General features: G+C 34.4%; 5 protein-coding genes across 5 annotated transcripts; 2 read left to right on the top strand and 3 right to left on the bottom strand.

Moving 5' to 3' along the window:
- The first annotated feature begins 893 nt into the window (after nucleotides 1–893).
- LOC108917780 (charged multivesicular body protein 5) lies at nucleotides 894–1,993 on the top strand. The gene is made up of 4 exons (XM_018724531.1): nucleotides 894–1,080; nucleotides 1,148–1,465; nucleotides 1,520–1,747; nucleotides 1,810–1,993. Exons 1-4 carry the CDS (start codon nucleotides 1,012–1,014, stop codon nucleotides 1,861–1,863), a joined length of 669 nt encoding a protein of 222 aa, XP_018580047.1. The 5' UTR covers nucleotides 894–1,011; the 3' UTR covers nucleotides 1,864–1,993.
- Nucleotides 1,994–2,100: 107 nt separating this feature from the next.
- Nucleotides 2,101–4,163, bottom strand: LOC108917779 (tubulin epsilon chain-like). Its single transcript, XM_018724530.1, has 8 exons — nucleotides 4,096–4,163; nucleotides 3,826–4,031; nucleotides 3,472–3,776; nucleotides 3,181–3,420; nucleotides 2,989–3,129; nucleotides 2,856–2,929; nucleotides 2,459–2,715; nucleotides 2,101–2,407 (listed from the first exon to the last, which is right to left on the bottom strand). The coding sequence occupies exons 1-8, from the start codon at nucleotides 4,118–4,120 to the stop codon at nucleotides 2,252–2,254; spliced, it is 1,404 nt and encodes a 467-aa protein (XP_018580046.1). The 5' UTR covers nucleotides 4,121–4,163; the 3' UTR covers nucleotides 2,101–2,251.
- Nucleotides 4,164–4,303: 140 nt separating this feature from the next.
- LOC108917801 (nuclear envelope integral membrane protein 1) lies at nucleotides 4,304–6,835 on the top strand. Its single transcript, XM_018724562.1, has 8 exons — nucleotides 4,304–4,674; nucleotides 4,736–4,857; nucleotides 4,914–5,121; nucleotides 5,201–5,367; nucleotides 5,423–5,573; nucleotides 5,632–5,821; nucleotides 5,879–6,040; nucleotides 6,613–6,835. The coding sequence occupies exons 1-8, from the start codon at nucleotides 4,593–4,595 to the stop codon at nucleotides 6,743–6,745; spliced, it is 1,215 nt and encodes a 404-aa protein (XP_018580078.1). The 5' UTR covers nucleotides 4,304–4,592; the 3' UTR covers nucleotides 6,746–6,835.
- Nucleotides 6,761–8,090, bottom strand: LOC108917802 (golgin IMH1-like). Its single transcript, XM_018724563.1, has 3 exons — nucleotides 7,407–8,090; nucleotides 7,077–7,354; nucleotides 6,761–7,021 (listed from the first exon to the last, which is right to left on the bottom strand). Exons 1-3 carry the CDS (start codon nucleotides 7,776–7,778, stop codon nucleotides 6,847–6,849), a joined length of 825 nt encoding a protein of 274 aa, XP_018580079.1. The 5' UTR covers nucleotides 7,779–8,090; the 3' UTR covers nucleotides 6,761–6,846.
- A 275-nt stretch (nucleotides 8,091–8,365) lies between these two features.
- On the bottom strand, nucleotides 8,366–10,667 carry LOC108917795 (ras suppressor protein 1). Its single transcript, XM_018724553.2, has 6 exons — nucleotides 10,459–10,667; nucleotides 10,179–10,229; nucleotides 9,880–10,119; nucleotides 9,682–9,764; nucleotides 9,350–9,597; nucleotides 8,366–9,266 (listed from the first exon to the last, which is right to left on the bottom strand). Exons 1-6 carry the CDS (start codon nucleotides 10,604–10,606, stop codon nucleotides 9,182–9,184), a joined length of 855 nt encoding a protein of 284 aa, XP_018580069.1. The 5' UTR covers nucleotides 10,607–10,667; the 3' UTR covers nucleotides 8,366–9,181.
- Between the last annotated feature and the right edge of the window lie 2,338 nt (nucleotides 10,668–13,005).

The raw sequence follows: 13,005 nt of genomic DNA on the forward strand, positions 1-13,005 counted from the left end.
CTAAGAAAATCAAGTTTTCTCTAGCACCAGCATATATATAATATAAAAATTTGAAAATGTACACTTTTTATAACAATCACTACTCGAAAATGTGCATTTTTCATCCCCCTCCCTCATTTTCAATGTATTAAATTTTAAATATCCAGTTAAATTAACTTTTAGTCCTTGTTATTCATAATTTAAACAAAGGCGCCATCATCCATAACCACAGAAAAAAATTACAATGGAAACTGACATGTCTGTTCTGTAATTAATTGAACTATAGCATGTAAGAGTTGATCATCTTTTATCCTCCAAAGGTTAATAATAAAAATGGGAAATTCTTTGAGTAGATGTTTAATATTCACAGTCAAAAAGAAATGTGCATGTGGGCAAAAAAAAGCTATAACTGAATAATCTTGAAACACTTTATGATTACACTGCTATTAATTTTTGAAACTTATACCTAAAAATGGTTTCGTCCTTAGCGTCATTCAAATGGTCATTCGTTGAAGATCATTCTCTCCACATCTGTGCTCTTGATCATGAATGGAACACGCCTGTTTCTTTTATGTAGAAACTAGTGATGGGCATAATCGACCAAATTTGATAATCGAGTACTTCTAATAATCGAGTGATCACTCGAGATACGAGATATTGATCGTTTTCATCCCAGCGGCGCACAAATATGTTTGTATTAGTCATATATTACTTATAAGCGCAATCAGTGACTATTTGCAGTATGCACTAAAATTTTGGGGTGCAACCGTAGGGTAATAATCACTCGAGTGGTGGGAGTAAACATCTCGAGATATCTCGAGTGATCTCAATAATCGAGTACCACTCGATTTTTCACTCGAAATCTCCCATCACTAGTAGAAACGGTATATGACAAATGACAGATCAAATATCAAATTCCTGATTCTGTAATCCACAGACTATATCTGTAATCTATGCGTCAAATGTAATAAAATTTATGTCGATAAATTTTATTACTCATTCAGTTATTTAAAGAATTTCTAATTGAACAAAATGAATAGATTATTTGGGAAAGGAAAACCAAAAGAACCTGGCCCGAGTATAAACGACTGTATATCGGGGGTAAGAAGCTAGATGAGTAACAAATTAGAAAATGTATAATGTATTCTTAATTTCCTTAAAATTCTAGGTAGACCAAAGGGCCGAGGGCGTAGAGAAAAAAATAAACGCCCTCGAAAATGATCTGCGGAAATTTAGAGACCAGTTGTCCAAAATGCGCGAAGGCCCTGGTAAAAACGCAGTTAAAGCTAAAGCATTGCGGATCCTGAAGCAGAAAAAGATGTACGAAAACCAACTGGACAACTTAAGAGGCCAGTCCTTTAACATGGAACAAGCGAATATGGCTCACCAAGCTTTGAAGGACACCCACACCACCGTAATCGCTATGAGAGATGGAATGAAACAGATGAAAAAAGAATTCAAAAAGATTAACCTCGACGATATCGATGTAAGAATAAATACTTGCACGAGTATTTAAGGTAAATTTAATCCATATTTGTAGGATGTTCAAGATGAGCTTGCAGATATGCTAGAACAAGCCGACGAAGTACAGGAAGCTCTGGGTAGAACTTACAATACTCCAGAATTGGACGACGATGAACTGGCAGCGGAACTGGATGCTTTGGGAGACGAAATAGGTCTGGACGACGACCAGAGTTACTTGGACGATGTGCTTAAAGCGCCCGAGGCTCCAAGTACCAAACCGGAAGCCGATGCAGAGAAAAATAAGGTAATGGCACAGATAATTAGCACAGTGATGCTGCATGGTTAATTATTTATATTTTCTTTCAGGATGGCGTCTCTGTTGACGAATTCGGACTGCCGCAGTTGCCCAGCAGACATTAACATTCTTAATTATTACAAATCGTATTAAATGAAAATATATATGGAATAAGTATTTTTTAATTTGTTGAATAGTTTTGGAAATGTACAATAAAAGGATACAAATTTATGAATAAAGAGCAGTGATTAGTTTGATCGTAGTCGGTACAAGTAAGCGGTTTATATTTTATTTAGAATAACGTGGTTTTAAACCAACGTACACTTAATTCCTGCATGGCTTCTTCTGCGTTTCTTGTTCTTTGTACATAAATTGATGTTAAACTACTTGTAATAACCAAATATCACGTTTATTTTAGGCACTTTGCTAACGGTATTGTACATTGTTACATTTTTATATATTATTACTGTGATTGTTTTATAAAATATACATATATGCTTTTTATCAAATAAATTACAAGTCTTTTAATGGTGTAAGTCTGGGAATTTTAACGGGACTCATGTTTTCTATCTCACGATAAGCATTTATCACCCCCCTAAAAGACTCGTGGCAATCGAGGAAGAAGTCGCGGTCGAATCCAGAGATTTTCGTGTAGTGATGAACGTGTGCCTAGAAAAACCACCGATTCAATTATCGTTCCAAGCCAAAGCAACATATTACCTTCTTTTTGTACAACTTCGTGAACTGTCCGTGGATGTGATCGAATAAATTCACCACAGACGTCGTATTGTGCAGGGAAAACATCGCTAGAGTAGCGTTTTTTGGCGGTACGTCGCACAAACCTAATTTGATAGATTTAAAAGCCCACGGTGCGAACTTTCCCTTGTTCTGAATCTTTTCTACGTAACCGTTCATGTCCGATAACGAGAAACCTCCCCTGCCTATCAGTGTTGTCGCCATAAGAACAGATTTTGGACCTTAAACAGCAATCACTGATATACGCTCTTTTGTTGAATCACATTCAATTGTTGACACTAAGATTCGCAGACTAAACAGAGTGCTTCAAAAAAATAATAAATAACTCACTTGAGATACAGTAACAGAAATAATTACTTACCCAAAGGGTCGACTTTAACCAGTTGGTTCAATCTGCTACATGACGCTACGAACAGCTCGTCTTTAAGTTGCTTGCTAAAATCTTACGGATACAGCTTTGTATCTTTGACAAAATTAATAATGCGATAGTTTACCTTGGCTTTTTTCCATTTTTTAAACTACTGTACGGACAAGGATTGAAACCCGAAGAGAGGAAATTTAACTTCGGGAAAGGCACCATATTGGTGTTCAGTTCGTTCATGTCAAAGTTTAAACTCCCCGGGAAACGTGACCCACTAAAAAATTATTAAAATTAACAAAAAGTTTGTTACTTTTTTAAAAAGTACCTTGTAACGTGTAAAAGCATATTGACGATTATATTATTCATATCGTTAAAAGGCGTGTATAAAGAACTGATATCTCCAGACTGTTTTTTCGCCTGTCTCTCAACGATATCCAACAGAGACCGATTTTCTACCGGAAAAACACAAGTTGCGTTATCCAGTAGTTCTTTTGTAGCAAATCCCATATTATAGGGACAAGTGACGACGTCTTCCGTGCCCGTTGGGTACACACAAGCGACAAACCTAACGCACATAAAAAATAATAAAAATTTAACTCTGTTAATGTGTCGTTACCTTTCTATTTCGGGGTAACAATCAGCCAGCAACTTTAATACGAAAGTGCCCAACCCAGAACCCGTTCCCCCTCCGGTAGAAAACAACAATAAAAATCCATGTAAGCTATCGCATCTCTCGACGGCATGTTTAATAGAGCTTAATATTTTCTCTGCATAAATCGGTCCATATTCGTAGTATCCTTCTGCCCAATTATTTCCAGATCCGGGGTAATTAGTGATAAAGCATTTTTTATCGAAAATATCTTTTAATACCCCTTGTCTAAATCTAGCTACGACGCTGTCTTCCATATCAATACATACAGCCTAATAATGCCGCATTTTATTTAAGGACAAACTGTTTAAAAAGACTTACCCTAGCTTTAACTTTATTGTTGATTAATTCGGCCAAGGTGCCACATGCCAAGTCGCTTTTCGATGAGGTATTAAAAAAACTAGAAAGCGGCTTTGGAGTTAAGGTATCACCAGTCTTTTTCTTATCTTCGGAGTATAAATTAATGTCATATTCTTGTAATATCAAGGGCCACAGTGCGCTGCCAATTTGGTTCCCGCATTGACCAACTAATAATGAAATGTTGGAATATTTGAACAGTGGAGAAATATTTAAATAAACACGGAATCTTACCTTGTATAACTACAAACTCACTCATATTTAAGGAAATATAGAAATGTTTGGATAATACAAACAATGAATTATTTTCCAAGCAGTTTGGTAAAACCCCACTTGCAAAATTTGAATTGAAAAATATGGCCAATAGGAACGTGCATTCAAGATGGTGGAAAATTAATTATGTTATGTTGGTCACTGTGCAATGTCAGAGATTTCTGAAATATACTTCTGATTTTTAAATATAATCATACAATTCACGTTGAATATTACAATTATATACCTAAAAAAAAAATTTCCTTTGTTATATTGTGGTAGTTTCAGCTGGAAAGTCGTAAATATTTTGTGCAAAAAAATCGTTATATTTCTGCAAGAACGAAACACCTCATTGGTTAACTGCACAAATGCCTCTAAAAAATAAAAATATCAAATATTTGGTCGTCGTCTGTGTACTGTGATGGTTAAATTCTTATTTTTATATTTTTATTTACAGTCCTTTAGTTATTTAATGAACCATGCCATCGATTCTTAATTCATTCAGTGTACTTCTTATTATCTCACCGTTTTTTTTAAGTTGTTCAGTGACATTGGCGGGAGGTACGTAATTAAATTTTAGGTTATGACTATGTTTATTTAAATTTTTGTATATTTTTTTTAGTACACTACTTGGAAAATGGGGATGTACACAATTTCAAGCCGAACCATGATAGATCCGAATTACGAACGTTTTGTTATAAAGGAAGACCAAAATACATAATACATATTTGGCAAAGTGTTATAGTAGGTCGATGAAATATATAAATAAACATACAACATAGTAACTATTTATATTTCAGCTTCAAATAGATCATGTTACTGATGATTATACTCAATATGAGGGCCCCAATCCCGAGCAGGTACAGAAAAAACACTTAGAAAATCGTTACTCTTGGTCGTTCGATTTATTTACTAGTAAGCAGAAAGCTATAAAATTGAATCCTTTCAACACGAGTTGCATTGGAGTTGTCAGTAAGGAACCCTATGCTGTCAACCTTAAAGTTATAAGTAAGTGGTCTTGGATCGCATAATAAAAAATATAATTATATAGTGCATGTTTATATTATACTGCGACACGTTTTTTCAGGAATAGACCTTTGGAAGGTCCTTTTGTTGGTTTCTGGAGTGTCGCTGTTCACGTCTGCGGGAAAACTTAGCAACAATAAAGTATTTCACTACCTTTGCGGTGTGTCGCTTGGGATATGTGCCTCGTTTTTAATACTCATTTACTACATCAGCAAATTGGTCCCGAGGGTAAGAATCAATCAATATTTGAACCGTACCTAATTATCCTTCAATTTATTTTTAGAAACCGTTAATGTACAGCGTGCTCGGATGTGGCTGGACGATTACAGTATACGTCCTGCAACTGCTTTGGGAGAACCTAAGGACGATTTTTTCCGGTTATAAAACATACGTAATGTGGTACACTGTTATTACGGGAGTAATCAGTTTTATTCGTAAGTAAAAATATTTTGTACGTTCTATTTGTACGCTCGATTTTTTCTCGATTTATAGTGTGCTACAGATGGGGGCCAGTAGAAAACGTGAGAACGAAAAATTTGATAAAATGGAGTCTCCAGTTGCTCGGTCTGGCATCGATATATTGCAGTACCCATTTCGAAGAGGCTGCCGTTGGTCAAATCGTGATATTACTGATAGTTTATAACCTTCCGAAAAAGTGGATAGCGGCACCCAAAACTTACTGGTAAATAGTTTATTAGAGTATATATTTATTAAATAATAATGTTTTGGATGTTTTTAGGAAGAAAAAGTTCCCTCCGAAACTGAAAATGTTAACAAACGACGAGTATTACGAGCAAGGCGTTAGAGAAACGGCAAAAGCCCTCGATGGATTACGTCAGTTTTGTTCAAGTCCGGAGTGTAATCAGTGGAATACGGCGTTGAAACTTAAGGATGTTAAAAGGTTAGTGAGCCAAAACATCTTATACCGTTCGGTGTAACTCACATTAACAGATGAAATCTGAAATTTTGATAAAACTTTCATGGGTATACAGTTTTTTTACAGATGCCTACAATTGCAACTTTACAGTTGTCAACTGTTTATCATTTGTCAGAAAACATATGTAACTAACTGTCTAAAACTGTTTATTACTTGTTTCTCAGTCTACTAGATTAACAGTTGCAATTGTAACTTTACATTTATAAACTGTTTGTCATTTGTCAGAAGACCTATGTAACTAACTGTCTAAAACTGTTTATTATTTGTTTCTGAGACTACTAGATTAACAGTTGCAATTGTAACTACATCTGTCAACTGTTTATCATTTGTCAGAAAACTAACTGTCTAAAGCTGTTTATTATTTGTTTCTTAGACTACTTGATTAACAGTTGCAATTGTAACTTTACATTTGACTGTTGCAACTGTAAATTGTGTAAATCTTAGGAACGTAAACAAAATACATGTTTTTTCTGTCTATTTCTGTTATTGACTTGCTAGATGCAATAAATATTTATTGCATTTATTTATTTATTTAGATTTGCATCCTTTATCGAAGGGAATTCCCACTTGAGCGACGAAGAGATCTTAGAATACGAAACGTCCACCCAAGGAGATTTAACGGATGACGAAGACCGAAGCGAGTCCCTTACCGACGAGGAAGACTTTTAAAGACTGACAATCATATTTATTTTCATCAAAAGAATTAAACATTTTCTAGTGTACATACATTACTGTAAAATACAGTTACTTTTTACGAACGGGGGGTGTTTTTAATTTTCTAAATTGTGGGACGAGTCATTTTCGTTGATGAAAAGCAATTCGTTGTCGCAGAACGATTTCGATCTGAAGAAAATTTCGCTCAGCAACAAATTTTCCGTTTCCAAGTTGGCGTTTTGCGGAGAAAAGGCGTAGGTCTGGTTAACAGGGATTTCTTGAAAGTGCAACCTAAAAAGTATTATCGCTACAAATTGTAAGTTATTTATGGAGAAATGGAACTTACTGATCCTCCGTTTGGGTCTCGACGGTGTTCGATACGGGTTTTTTGGTGTACTGTATCAGCATGCTGTTTAGATCGTTTATTATAGTGATGGCGTATTTTAATTTATTTTTATATCTGTTGGATTTCTGCGCGTTTTCTTCGTTCTGACTCTTAATGGTGTTGTAACTCAGTTGCAATGCCTTCGTTTCATCCTCGATTTTCTTTAACGTCTCTTTTTCGGTTTTTGTTTTTGAAATTTCCAACCGTAGTTGCTCGTTTTCCGATTTCAGCTGGACTATCTGAAAAAGCGTTGAAAAATTGCATTGGAAAATATTAAATTTGTCTGTGTACCTCCTCGATTTGTTTCTTCTGCTGCTGCAAACATTTCTTGCTGTTGTCGATTAAGTGCGCCTCGTTCATTTTGATGTTATTCTGAATTTGGTTTAAATCATCGTCAAATTTCGCCCTGTTCTCCTCCATGTCTTTAAGCAGAGCCTCGTTTCTGTTACGCAGGGCGTTGGTTTCTTTTTTCAATAAAGTGTTCTCACTTTGCAATTTAGCGTTGTCGCACAAGATATCTTGCATTTCCGCGAGAAGATCCGATATTGTGTGGACATTGTCGTTCTTCTTGTTTATTCCAGAGGAGAAGTTCCTGAGCTGGTTGGATTTTGATACTTTTTTATCCATGAAAATGGGATCTAATAGCCAGATAGGAGGTGACATCTCTGTAATTTTGACAAGTTGTCGAATTTTATGTCGGTTTTAGAAACATTTGCAATCGGTAAACGGGATCTACAGTACCTTGATAAATGGCTGAGTCCCGCGTAACCTCGAGTGTTAATTGAGGAATAAAAATGAAAAAATTACGTACGTCTCTGAACTAACATTCAATCTAGTGTCCTAGTTGCTGATTTTTCCTTTCTGAAGTACCAACTTAAGAACAATAAATTTACTAAGACCCAAAACAAGTCTGGTCATGTGGGACTCGGGTATTTATGAAAGCACCGTCTAAATATCGATGACACCAAAATCTGGCTTTAAACTATATTAGGTGTAACATAAATCACCGAGTGATCCATTAATTTGGCAAAGTTCAAAGCTCTGTTGTCGTCGAAGACACAAACATGTTCAAATCAAAGTTGGTCCATCAGCATCACCCTGTATATTTGAAAATAATTTAAAAAAAACATTTTTTGGTCGTTTGGTATCACTTTTTGCAATTAAAAAATAATTACACAAAAATGTGTTGAATTTATTAAATATTAAAAAAAATTATAATAGATTTTTATAAATTTTATCAGTAGAAATTCTTTAAAAAAAATGTTAAGCGATATTAAAAATTAATTTTAAATATAAAATCCGCTATTTATTAAATAAAATAACGTTTATATTAGAGATGTGTCGCGGACATGTCAGTTGGACATGTCGTGAAAAGTGGACAAGTCCTTTTCACCTTTCAAGATTGAGAAGTTGTATGCGCATTCATAATTCCCGCAAAAAATTTTTGAGGTTGGTACATGTACAATTAAAGATATTTAGCCATTTTCTTGTAATTTTGTTGGCAATTGTTTAACTGAAACTGACGTTTTAAAAATATAACCTCTTAAGTCCATATTTTATTATTTTTGGCAAAGTTAACGATTAGCAAATAGTATCAGTTGATTCTTAATTAAATATTTAATACACAAATAGTTTATAAATGAAGTATGACGCCAAAATCAACAGTTTGGTTATATTTTTCTGAATTGAGCAAAAATCATTGTAAATAACTTCTGCTCAAAAACAATTTTTAAGAATTACAGTAGGATGGAAAAACATTTAAATAAGTGTATTGGCTGTCCGGGGAAAATTAGAAATCAGTTTATAAAAAAGTCTAAAGGTAGGTAATAAGTAAAATATATCTTTGCTTTGTGTACCTGTGTAAACAACGTCACTCATAGGTGCCTTATTAGATTCAAGGTCAAAAGTACTTTTCTCGGTATGTCCGGACATTTCATCTACATGTCCAACGGACATGTCCGTAACACACTTTTCCGAAAAGTGCCCATCTCTAGTTTATATTAATACTAATCTTAATTACTAGTAAAGGCAGTATTAGGGGTGTGAGATTATTTCCGTAAGACAATTTAACGAGTTCTTGAGATTTTCTTCGCTTTATCCGCGCAAGGTGGCGGCGGAGGCGGTTTGTTTGTTGCCAACCTGCTGTATAATCTGAAATAAAATAAAATAAACACTTCCGAACCAGTACGACCAAAAAAAATAAAAACTTATTTGTTATTACATTATCCACTTACATGCGGTATGTCTCGCTTCTCAAATAGTCCATCAGATGGCTGACGCCCAACTGCAATTGGTCGGCGATGGGCGCCACCCATTCGTTTCCTTCGAATTTGAAGACCGACTTGTTGGAAGCCATGTCTAGATTACCGATTTCAGGCGGTAGAATGGTGAGGCGATTACCTTGGACGTGGAGCTCCCTTAAACGGGTTAACTCACCGATTTCTTTCGGTAACTCGATGAGGTCGTTTTCACGCAGTACCAGCTGAAAAATAATTAGGTGTTCATAAGGTTTGCAGGTGAGCAACGGGAATCAATAAAAATCAAGCTGTAATAAAATCATACTCACTATTTGTAAATTCTTCAAATTTTTTATATCGGGAGGTAAATATTCAAAATCATTGTCTCCTAAGTATAAAGCACGTAAAGTTTCTGTAAAAAAATATACGTAGAGAAATTTAATAGATCATTTGAGTCATATTTTGAAAAACCGTTGCTGCAAAACCATATTTAATGCTGAAGTAGTATGAATACATTGAATACATACCCATCATGAAGAAGTTTCCGGGCAAACTGTCCTCCTTCAGGTTATTATACGTAAGATCCAACACTTCTAAAACGGGAAAAGCACCAAACCCTCTCGGAAGGGTATAAAGACGGTTTATACATAAATTCAAAATCCGTAACTTGGGCATGGATGATAAAGACATGGGTAGTTCCTCGATAAAGTTATTCGCTAAATTTAGTATTTCTAAGTTTGTTAGATTGGCCAATCCTGGGGGTACGGCTAAAATAAAGACATAAAAGTAATGAAATTATTTGTCGAATTGGCACACGTTTACTCACATTTAATTTTGTTGTGGCTCAAAGTGAGTCTTGTGATGTATGTCATATTTACTAAAACAAAAAAAAATACCAATTAGTGTATTTATAAGCTCTAAGGTTAATAGACATTTTTATTTTAACTCTGTTTTCAATCAAGGGAGAATTTTGTATTTTGAAAACGCAGTTATGCAACCCGTAATACACGTGCACTTCCTGCGCGCCACGCCTACCTCGAGTTATGTACATACAAGCTACCAAATTTGGTAAAGACGGCTTGTTATTAAATTATTGTTCAACTCACATAGGCCTGGCATGTCCTCGAAGGTAGAAACGCCCTTGTCAGCCAAATCCAGCTCGGGATTCTGGATTTCCCGAGCTTCTTCCAGTACCTTTTTCGCCTTCGACATTTTCGTGTTCGTCGGGAGACAGGAAACTGGTGCCTGATTCATTGCGCGCGCAAATCCAGCCCGTCAAATTTAAAATTCCGCGAGATAACGTGAGCGGACGACTTTCCACTGACCACTGGTTTGTCTTTTAGCCGTGCAAAAATTCAGTACCTTCCATTGGCCGAGTGCCAGGTGGTTATTTTTGAGATGGGCGTTAGTACTTACTCGAGTAAACGCAGATGTTCCGTTCTTAATAATTAATATTTGCATAAAATAAAAAAATCGGTCTTAAAAGTGGTGTAAATGGTATTGAATATCAAATTTTCTTTTTCGTTCAGGCCTATATCCAATCTAAGTTGATACAATAAATTTATGTCATTAGGAATTAATTGTATTTTTAGAAACAAAAAAATATATATCGGAACACTAAAGTTATTAGTAATTCTATTATAAAATTTTAAATGCAACCTGATTTTTATAGACTCTTTTAGTAGTGACGTTGCATACGCCAAATAATAGGCAACCTCATAGTAAACATTGTCACGAAGAATTTCTCCAAATTTTTATTAGATCGATTTTCGACCTTATGTACTTTGGACATAAGTACTAAAAAAATGTCTTCTTTAGAAATATTTAAGAAGTTGCAAACCACAAGTGACAAACTAAGAATTATAGAATTTATACATGGTGTTTCAGATAGACCTCCCTGGGGGTGATAGTACGACAAAAAATAACAATTTTTTTAAGGACTACTTTTAGAAACGTCACTTATTTTCTACAGCGTAATATTGTAAGAGTTCAATTAAAAGCCTTTTTTGTCGAAAACCGTCCACATTAGGAAGTTCTAATAAGAATACATTATTTTTAGAAAATAAAATTGCACATTAGAAATTGGAGCCCGAATAGTAAAAAACCTAACCTTAAAAAAATTAGAACTTAAAATATAGTACGAATGTAGCATAACTAGCGCCCTCTATGAAATATACAAAAAATAATTAGACCAGCGTATCTGGCATCCTTTAAAACCACGGAATACCAAATTTCATAAAAGTATTTCGCGTCGTTTGGAAATTTTCGTAAAACTTCTATTTAAAAAATTTTATTTTGTCGCTCTGTATCTCGAAAACAAGAGGAGATAAGACATATAGTTCATAAGACAAAAAATAAGAATTTTTTATCTATCACCCCCTGAATTTGCGGGAGGTCTTTCTGAAACACCCTGTATATTTAAATTTATAGAACAATGTCTACTTTTATAGTAATTAATAAATTAAAATTATACAATGTTATTGAGCATGCGCATTAAAGATAATTTCAACTAAACTAAGTAGCCTCGCAACAGGATATCGTTGAAAGAAAATTTAGTTATGGTTAAGAGTACGTCTGTGATAAACCACTTGAAGAAAAAAACACTGACACAGTATAACATCAAGAAAAACAATAAAAATACTTGGTAGAACTAGAAAATGCCAAGATTAAACAAAAGTAGAGAAAATACGCTAATGATGACATAAAAAAGATCACGCCTGCGTATGAGGCTATTCGTTTTAGACATTATGCAACCTATTTTATTCGGGAACATATATATGGTTGCATAAGCACAAAAAAAGCATATTGCAAACATCCATTTTACCAGAAAACTGTTTAATCATTTTTAATATGCAATACAACTTACCTTTTTGTCTTAAATCATTAGGCTCACTCCATACCTTAGCCAAAGTTTAGTTCTACAGGGTGTGATGCATTTAAATCAAATGTAATAACTGTAGTAACCTGATTCTCAAATATTTAAAAATCCCGCGATTCGAATAAGAAGAGATCTTAGGCTTATGGTTAGTTGGTTAGAAAAAAAGAGAGGTTAGGTATTATTTTTATGTCTGGAAAGAAGCGTTGTGCAGATTTTATGTATTTATGGTCAAATAAAGTTTTAAATTAAAATATCGCGTGCCTGCCTAACATACCCACCCAGCTAGAGCTCCCTACATAACTTTTATCGAACTTAATTTTTTCCTATTTTGTAATTTTTTAAAATATCACTAATAAACTGTGTATGGAGTAAAGATTTATTATTTTTACCAATTTAAATATATTAGCACCAATTAGTTCTCATTTTTTGTGCATTTCGAATTACTGCTCCAGTGGTGGATCACAAAAATTGATTGCGTGATTTTTTAATGAGGTACTTCCTTTTTCTTTTATCGATATAATACAACCTTCACTTTTTCAATACTTTTAATTAATAGGCTAACATACCGAAAAAAATTGTACACCCTGTATAGTTCGTTTGTTTCCAATGGTTTGTAAAATCATACGTACATATACAGGCTGATTCAAAATGCAGTACAAAGAATTTAGGGGCGTATTTTTGAGGTCAAAATAAGACTTTTTTTTCCTATAAACACGAGCCCAAAATAAATTTTAAAACTTTTCACGAGTTATAAATTTTGAAAATATGGTGAATT

Source organism: Anoplophora glabripennis, unplaced genomic scaffold (genome assembly GCF_000390285.2).
Source record: "Anoplophora glabripennis isolate ALB-LARVAE unplaced genomic scaffold, Agla_2.0 scaffold17, whole genome shotgun sequence".
Lineage (NCBI taxonomy): Eukaryota > Metazoa > Arthropoda > Insecta > Coleoptera > Cerambycidae > Anoplophora > Anoplophora glabripennis.

Bases quoted from the DNA above. Each gene is read 5' to 3' on its own strand.
- LOC108917780 (XM_018724531.1), top strand. From the start codon at position 1,012: ATGAATAGATTATTTGGGAAAGGAAAACCAAAAGAACCTGGCCCGAGT. The intron at 1,081-1,147 runs GTAAGAAGCTAG...TTAAAATTCTAG, and splicing joins TAAACGACTGTATATCGGGG to GTAGACCAAAGGGCCGAGGG. The intron at 1,466-1,519 runs GTAAGAATAAAT...CCATATTTGTAG, and splicing joins TTAACCTCGACGATATCGAT to GATGTTCAAGATGAGCTTGC.
- LOC108917779 (XM_018724530.1), bottom strand. From the start codon at position 4,120: ATGAGTGAGTTTGTAGTTATACAAG. The intron at 2,716-2,855 runs GTAAGTAATTAT...TTGCTGTTTAAG, and splicing joins GGTTAAAGTCGACCCTTTGG to GTCCAAAATCTGTTCTTATG. The intron at 2,408-2,458 runs GTAATATGTTGC...TGGTTTTTCTAG, and splicing joins CGAAGTTGTACAAAAAGAAG to GCACACGTTCATCACTACAC.
- LOC108917801 (XM_018724562.1), top strand. From the start codon at position 4,593: ATGCCATCGATTCTTAATTCATTCAGTGTACTTCTTATTATCTCACCG. The intron at 5,368-5,422 runs GTAAGAATCAAT...ATTTATTTTTAG, and splicing joins TCAGCAAATTGGTCCCGAGG to AAACCGTTAATGTACAGCGT. The intron at 6,041-6,612 runs GTTAGTGAGCCA...TTATTTATTTAG, and splicing joins AAACTTAAGGATGTTAAAAG to ATTTGCATCCTTTATCGAAG.
- LOC108917802 (XM_018724563.1), bottom strand. From the start codon at position 7,778: ATGTCACCTCCTATCTGGCTATTAGATCCCATTTTCATGGATAAAAAA. The intron at 7,355-7,406 runs GTACACAGACAA...ACGCTTTTTCAG, and splicing joins AGAAGAAACAAATCGAGGAG to ATAGTCCAGCTGAAATCGGA. The intron at 7,022-7,076 runs GTAAGTTCCATT...AATACTTTTTAG, and splicing joins GAGACCCAAACGGAGGATCA to GTTGCACTTTCAAGAAATCC.
- LOC108917795 (XM_018724553.2), bottom strand. From the start codon at position 10,606: ATGAATCAGGCACCAGTTTCCTGTCTCCCGACGAACACGAAAATGTCG. The intron at 9,765-9,879 runs GTATGTATTCAA...ATTTTTTTACAG, and splicing joins CGGAAACTTCTTCATGATGG to AAACTTTACGTGCTTTATAC. The intron at 9,598-9,681 runs GTGAGTATGATT...ATTATTTTTCAG, and splicing joins ATTTGAAGAATTTACAAATA to CTGGTACTGCGTGAAAACGA.